Source organism: Pseudoliparis swirei, chromosome 12 (genome assembly GCF_029220125.1).
Source record: "Pseudoliparis swirei isolate HS2019 ecotype Mariana Trench chromosome 12, NWPU_hadal_v1, whole genome shotgun sequence".
Lineage (NCBI taxonomy): Eukaryota > Metazoa > Chordata > Actinopteri > Perciformes > Liparidae > Pseudoliparis > Pseudoliparis swirei.
In genome coordinates, this window is record NC_079399.1 from 17,616,660 (window position 1) to 17,624,912 (window position 8,253).

Sequence of the window (8,253 nt, forward strand, 5' to 3'; positions counted from 1 at the left end):
GGTGATGAAAACTCAACCATTTCTGATTTTGCTGCTTAAAATTTAAAAAAGTAACAAAATAAACATGGACTTTAATTTTGAAGACTGTAGAAAAATGTGTTTGCCACTGATTTAGCGGAGCTAAAACAACTTTTATTGTGGAGAATGTGTCGGAAATACAGCGGTTACACTGAAGTGTAAAACACACACACACACACACACAGCCGAGTTCAGACCTGGCGCATCTGATCACAGAAGTTGCGTCAAAAAGACGGGCGTAACCACGTTGTGGCATATAGCAAGTCATGCTCGGGGTCAGGGATTGACGGCAACAGCCCATACAACAAATGAACGGTGTCGCAGACGTGTTTGGAGGAGACGCGTCTGCCCGTCCTGCAGTCTGCTTCCCTTCACGGTGCGCTTCCCTCACGCAGCGCCCCGTGTGGTTCCCGCTCACGTACAGTGGGTACGGAAAGTATTCAGACCCCTTTAAAATGTTCACTCTTTGCTTCATTGCAGCCATTTGCTAAAATCAAAAAAGTTCATTTTCAGCACCCAGCCGAGACAGAAAAAAACAGAAATGTAGACATTTTTGAAACATCACATGGTCATAAGTATTCAGACCCTTTGCTGTGACACATATTTAACTCCCATGCTGTCCATTTCTTCTGATCCTCCTTAAGATGGGTCTACTCCTTCATTGGAGTCCAGCTGTGTTTAAATAAACTAACTGGACACCTGTCTATACGTACGACCAGAACGCTTCCTAGACCTGGCCGTCCAGCCAAACTGAGCCATCGTGGGAGAAGAGCCCAGAGATCACTGTGGCTGAGCTCCAGAGATGCAGTAGGAAGATAGGAGAAAGTTCCACAAAGTCAACTCTCTACTACGGGGTGCTGAGTTACATTAATGAGAAATGAAATGAACTTTTTTTGATTTTAGCAAATGGCTGCAATGAAACAAAGAGTGAACATTTGAAAGGGGTCTGAATACTTTCCGTACCCACTGTAACTGTCCCCGTACGCAATGAGCCGTTTCTGTAACGTGTTGCCGCCGCGCTGGAATCCTCGGCCTCTGTAAATATTTATCGTAGTGATCCCATGACTCTGGCAAGAGCACTGCCGAGAAACGAGAAGAGCGGGGACTTTTTTTGGGAGAGGGGGTAAGAAAGCCAGCTGTGGGTCGTTCTTAGAAAATCTGGTGTAAATGTGATTCCTCCCTCCCGAAATCTACTCTGAGACGGACCCGATTAGCCCGTCTGTTTGCTTACACGGGGAAGGGCCGCGAGGGGGGCGCGGCTACTGGAATGCCTCGTGTGCATCTCCCTGATGGCCGTCTGCTCCTGCAGGGAGGCTTGATTTGTGGTTCCATCTCACACGCACGGACTCATTTTCAGGATGGCTACAAATAGGGTTTGCACGATGCCACTTGGGTCAGACTTATCTGAGTTCTTAGGAGAGATTTCAGGTGGTGGAGAACGTGACTTTCATTTCATTTCAATTACAATGTAATCCCACACGCCTCCATTCCACCTAAATGCGAGTCTTCAGATTTCCTTACATGGGATATTGACTTTGGTTGGGGGAGATATGGAGATGTTTAGCCTCGAGCTACAATCAGAACATGACATCCAGGCATGAAGGCCTCATTTTAGAATGTGGTGTATTTATTTATATGCAATATTCGATGAAAAAAAAAAAGAGTTATTATTGAGAACATTCATTTCAAAGCATTCCCGATTGTCCAGTATTCCTGTGAACTGGTCTTTCACTTACGACGATGCACTTTTGTCCTGCCAGCAGACCTCTGTGTCTTATCATTTCAGCGTTCTCCACTCGTCGTTCCATTTTCCAAAAAAGGGAGATGGGAACAAACGGTTGTTGAAATGGGAATCAAAACTTAGAACGTGGCGTGTGCTCCTGCTCTTCAGTTTTGTAATGTGTCTCAGTAAAACCTGCCGTAGCTTGCTTTCCTTTCCAGATGTGCAAGACAATAGGGAGGAGGTGGTCGGAGAGTTTGTGATGAGTTTTGCAGACTCATCATGTCTGGTCTAGTTCACCCTGAGGGACATGAGACGTAAGCCAGCTTGACTTTGACTTGACTCGGATAAGACTTCTTCACCACAGCACTGAAAGCTGGGGAAAGTAAACAATCTGTGCTCTCTGTCTACCCCCCCGCCCCGTTACCCTGCAGGTGGTGTATTTTGGAGATAGCATGAGGTCGGACATGTTCCCCGCCAGCAGCTTCGGGAAGTGGGAGACGGTGATGATCGTGGAGGAAATGGAGGGGGAGGGCGTCCCGAAGAGTGACGCGGCGGTGTCCAACGAGGCCCAAGTGGAGCCGCTGGAGAAAAAGGGAAAGTTTGAGGTAAGTTCCCGGAAGCAGCTGTTTCCCGTTTAGCAGTGAGGCCTCTGCGGCTCGCTCCTCGTCTCTGCTGGAGGCTCCGGGGGCGACACCGGCCGCCGACGCACCCCAATAAACAGTGGGGAAAAAGAAGATAACTTGCGATTCTAAAGCATAGATTTTTTGTTACTCTTTAAAAAAAAAAAATTTAAGTTGTAGCGAGTGCAATGCAAAATAGGCGCTGTCGCTGTGAATGGAGACGTAACGGCTGCCCTCTGTCTCACAGGGCAGATGCAGACTTTAACCAGCAGTGTGTTGCGGCCCTGATGGTCAAGCAGTGAGGAGCCTGGGCACATTGTCAGGAGCAGACTCTTCTCTCTCTGCTTAAATACAGAACGCTGACCCCCAAAACCCTCTGGCCCGACGAACAGGGATGTAGTAACAAGTCAACAATAATGCCAACATTTAGATGAAATCTCGATGGGGATGAGCTCGATGAAACGGCTTTCCTCGTCCCGTGTTCGCCTTCTTCATTCATCGGCATCATCTCTGATGGTTGCGCGGCCATAACGCTGTTCTCTTCGATTCCTGTGATTCACTGCACGCGCTTCCTGTGCACTCTGGAGCAGCCGTGTGAAGCGCTGCATTTTGTGATGAGTTTGTTCCCTTCTCATCTGGGTCGGATTACATGGAGGTCAGGGGGGTCTCTGCCTCCGCATGCTGAGAGAAATCCCCCCCCACGCTCCCTAATATCTCCACTCTGACGTTTCCCAGAAAATAATAATGATGATGCATGCAGTAGACAGTCACTCCCTGGAAGCTGCTCTGGTTAAAGCACGTTTGAAGTCTCACCGTCCTCCCTCGAGCTCGGTCTCCTTTTCATCATGTCTGCACACGTCTGCACATGTATCGCTGCACCACAGCCACAGAGTTGAGTCTGTGCGTGGACTGTCTCAACAGGGCATGAAGTCGCCCTCCGATGCGTCCAACCAGTGGGGCTCCTACTTCGTCGACGTGAGCCAAAGCGGAGGAGGGGACGAGGAGAGCCAGAAACTGACCTGGTGCTGCCACAGCATCCACAAATACAGCACCATGGCCATCCCCAGTGTGGAGCACATAGCAGGTATGCATGTGGCAGATCTGAAGTGGTTTGATGGAGTTGGGGAAAAAGCAGAATTAAAAAAATAAAAACATGGTTCAAATAATAATAACAGTAATAAGCATTATCAACTTTTTAAAAAGCATTAAACTCTACCCACATGATACAACGAGTATTAAAATCTATAAATAGTTTAAAAAAAGATTTTATTAAAACATTCTAAATAGACCGTAGACTTATGTCAAGGTAAACTATCTAATAAAAGTTGGCGTCTCAGGTAGATCGTTCCTGAGTTTCAGGACCCTGGGAGAATATACGATGTCGGCCTCCTGGTCCCCAGCTTGACTCCTGGGTGGCCAAGGGGGCCCACTGCTCAAGGATCTCCAACCGTGTGAAGGCTCAGATGGAGTTAACAGTTCAGCAGGGTAGCCGCGTCTGCTCATGAAATGCCTCAAAAGTGAAAGAAGGTTCTCTCTATTTGTTGCCCAATATCAAAATCAGGAATCACGGTTTTTCTCTCCCATAGGCCTTCAATGCGGTTCAGGGAATAAAGGAGGAGTCACTGTTCACTGATGTTCCTCAGCCCTCTAAACATCGGGACAAAATTCCAAACCCGGGTGTTATTTCCTTTAACCAAGCGCTGTTAATTAATTTGACAGTGTGTTTCCTGTAAACAGGACCCATGTGGTGCACAGAAACATGGCTAAGAATGGAACTTGTGGCGTTGAACTCAAGAATAAAATCAAAACAATCGGGCCGTTGACTTTCTGCAGTTGCATATCTCTGTTCCCACATCAAACGTTCTCCCCATCGTTTCAACGCAGACACATTCACATGAATTGAAACAAGCACTTAACCCTCTTGTTACCTTTACATTTACTACCATATTTTAGCCTCCGGGTCAATTTTACCCCAGCAATTAAAACCTCCAGAAAATTATTAGAATTAATATTTTTTCCAAAGTTTAAGTGTGAGGTACTTTATGTTTGTTTGTTGACTACCTAAATAGCCCTTTAAATATATAAAAAAGTTGATATTTCTTATATGTTTGACACAGTGAAAAACAGCCTGGGGTCAAATTGACCCCAAAGAACACCGACATTAAACATTGAATGGGGTCAAATTGACCCGAAAGGTAACAGGAGGGTTAACAGATTCAGATGTAGAATTATCCACCTCATCGGAAGGGCAGTTCTGGGAAAATGTTACCAGTCGCCCATATAACGGGGACCTTTGGGGCTGTTTTTCACACTGGGATTATTTGTTTGAGTCTGAACACGGAAAATGAAACAAACCCAACCCTGTTTCCCTGCTTCACTTCACCTTTGTGTGCTGTTGTTGCAATAAGTTCCTCTTATTCAAAATGAGAACAATGAAAGAAGTAGATCAAAGTGAGAGGTTTTCTAAAGGGAGACCAGGTGCTCTGAAACGGGGACCTCCAAAATCAACAGAAAATGAATGTTCGTTGAAATAACTTAGCAACATATCTTTGATCTCAGTTCCCAGAATGCTTTATTTACATGTTAAAATGTCGCAATGTTTTTATTGTGACTTGGCATTTCTCTCTCTCCGGTCTGTTATTTCTGATTGTTTTATGCCAGACACAAACGAATGAGTCCAACATTCTCTGGCCTGAGTGATTACTACCTGCTGTCTAGAGCAAAGGGTGCTTTTCCACTCAATCATTACTCTTGAGAATTTGCTTTTGCTTTTTTCCCGCAGCAGTTAAACGTTCAGGCGGGCTGCAGTTGACTTTCTCTCTTTGACTTTACTCTTTGTAGATCTCCCTCTGGACTACAAGTTCCCCAGATTTTCTCCCGACAAGCCCTGCACCACCGGCTACTACCCCAGGCCCCCGGATTCTTTGCTCAAGAGGTGTGAGAGTCTGTCCTAAAAAAAAGAAGAAGAAAGAAAAAAAAAAGGAAGGAAAAAGAAGGAAACAAAGTCCTCCCTTAGCCCTTTGCCTCAGGAGAGGAATGTGCCTCCATTTTTTGCCTGTAGTTTCCCATCTGACCCCGCTGCCGTCTGTGGAGCACAGGACGCATACACCCCTCACCCGTTCAGAGAAACCTTGTGAATCCACAGTATCTCTCTGTAATGACGCCTACATTTGAACGTTGTTTCGTGGTTTAGTGTACCGTACACGTGGAAATATGACAAAATAATGGTGTGTGTGTGTCTGCATACATACAGTAACAACAGGAAATATAGTGTGTTTGTTGTTTCATGCGTGATGCCCTATGGTAGATCGTTTCTTTGAACATTTTCAAAATAAAGTGAACATTTCACTGTCTCTTTATCCCTGAAGTGAATACCTCAAGATAGTTCTCCACTGTAAACGGTACACAGATGGTCACAGTGTGTTTGTCCTGAAAAAAAATCTTCTAGAGTCATTGTGTCTGTATTTCAGTACATCAGTTATTGTGAGGTCCTCCTTTTGTAATCATATGGTTTTATTGTATGCCTTTTAGTAACCTTAACATTAGGTCTAAGGTGTACCGTTTCCCCTGTGTCCGTTTCGTAGAAGGTGTTGATCCCTGATCAGGTCATTGTCCTTTTGTGTTGGCTGGCTCAAAAAAACACAACTTTGGGAAACATTTAATAATAGTAACAATAATAGTTGATGATGAAGACTATGCTAGATGTTCTCTGTATTATCAGTATTATTTTGGTGCAATGGTGACATGTGCTCTTTGGGTGATTGTGTAAAAACGTGGACTACTTGTGCTTCATTCATATGCAGTACAATATGCCTTGCCGACCTCTGAATGGGTATTTTGTCGGTTTGCGTAGTATTTCGGAAACACTCTGTGGACTTCTGTTTGTTTCTCTTGTGTCACCCAAGATTGATTTCATACTCATCTCTGCACAACCGGGAAGTGTTTAGCCTAGCTTAGCATTAAGACCGGACCACTTTTAGCCTCAAGGTGCAACAACTCCAAAACTTGTTGTTGCTTGCCGCCACATCATTGGGGGTTTTCTGATCAAGTCTAAATGTACGTCTCTTATTGTGAAAGCAAATTCATACACATCAAGTTTGGGTAGGTTTTCTACGGTTCTGTTCCATATGAGGCCCAAAATATCCATTACGATTGTTGTTTGACCCTGACAACAGAGGACACTCCAGGTGCTACATGTTGGCACTGTAACCTTTTCTGACCAAGTCATTTAAACTGCTTTAAGTTTGTCCGTGAATTCCTCGATGTTACTTCTCATACGGCTTGGTTTCATCTGTTTTGCACTCGGCTACTTTGCTAACTACTAACTTTGCGTTGGGGAACCGCAATAGTTTTCTGAAGGTGCAGGCAATGGTACAAAGTGACCATGCATTCTTTGAACTGAGCCACTGCATTGCAGGTTAGGCCTATTGTGCTTTTTTGGGGGGGCCTACAATTAGCTGCTGCTGGTCTCAGATGAGTTCATTTTTCATTTATGAAATAGGCTAACTGGACTTTTTTTTATTTATTAACATTGTTTCAACAGGCTGGCCTCACTCCCAGGGCGTTTAATACCGATGCTTGGGCCGTGGTCCGAGGCGTCTTGAGACCAACTGACGTAGTATTAAGAGCACTAAAGTTAGGGATGGTGGATAGGTGAAAAAATAAAATAAAATATGCGTGACTTTTACTCAGAGGGCTGGCGTTTGTAAAAAACGAAAGATGTGCTATTTTTCAGACATTGCCGCCAGGCGACTGAGTCGCATCACACCCTAAGTTACGTAATAAGCAAAGTTATTTTAAGCTAAAAGATGAGGTTTGTTTTTTCTAACCTTCACCAAGTAGTTGTGTGGCCTGAACCTAAACGCTAGCGCGTCACAATGTTGACCTCAAGCTACCCCCCTGCGTCAAGATACGACGCAAAAGGCTTCCCCAAGTGGCAAAGGTGACGAGTAGGGCCAAGTTCACGTTACAGCTACATGAACAAGAAACAAAATGTATCCATGCAACTATTTGAGGAAGTTAGAAGGAGTTTGATGGCGGTTCGGTAGCTTCTTGGCTAGCTGCTAGCTAGTGTCAGCTATCTTGTGCTAAACTGGGTTTAACATCCCGGACCGATCTCTATGGTAACCACATAGAGACAACACTGGTTTCCATCTTCTCGTCTGATCAAATAAAAGCATTAAAAAAAACTTTCTTTTTAGATGGCCGTGATCTCACAAGGGAGGAGAGAATATTTTGACAATAAGTAGCATATAGCTGTCGTGTGTGTGAGATTGGTCATCCAAAGGGAATTGTTACTTTTGCCGTGTGTGAAGGTTGTGTATGCATACGCCTGTGGTGATTCTCCTCTTCTTTTCTCATCCAACTTGGAAAATTTGACATGCACATTTGCCTATGTTGGATTCATTTGTGGTCTTAAGTTCTTGAAAACACAGAAAGTTAAATTCTGTGTTCAAGTGTACTGTCGATGAAATAAAAATGTTCTACAATTTTCTTACACAGGTTTTTTTTTCTCTTTTTGAGTTTGCTTTGCAACCAAAGACCTCGTTCTGCACATACATACACATATACAGGATTAAATAGGAATGCACCACATGGAGCGGAGTTTAAGACGAGACCCATGTTAACTCATTTATGACAACGGCTAATTTGTTTAAATGGGAAGCAATGTAGTAATGTTTTAGACATATTTTCTATTTTAGGCAGCTCTGCAACACAGGACTTTGAACTCCTCTGGAGTCCTTCAAGGAAAAGCCCAGACCTGCAGAGTCAAAGCCACGTCTCCCTTCGTTCCCTGCCAAGGTTAAGCTATAGTTACCAGCTGTTATATAGAACAAATAACACACATTCACCCTCTGAATATGAATACGCTTGCTTGTTTTCCCATTGACA

The 8,253-nt window shown here is 44.3% G+C and overlaps 1 protein-coding gene across 1 annotated transcript in view; it reads left to right on the forward strand.

Annotated features, from left to right (window-relative positions):
• nt5dc1 (5'-nucleotidase domain containing 1) overlaps window positions 1-7,858 on the forward strand; it is a 60,547-nt gene extending 52,689 nt beyond the window's left edge. The window contains exons 10-12 of the mRNA XM_056428255.1: window positions 2,173-2,346; window positions 3,283-3,445; window positions 5,203-7,858. Of these exons, the coding sequence (XP_056284230.1) occupies window positions 2,173-2,346; window positions 3,283-3,445; window positions 5,203-5,315 (450 nt within the window). The 3' untranslated portion in view covers window positions 5,316-7,858. The remainder of the gene's footprint in view (window positions 1-2,172; window positions 2,347-3,282; window positions 3,446-5,202) is intronic.
• Window positions 7,859-8,253: the final 395 nt, after the last annotated feature.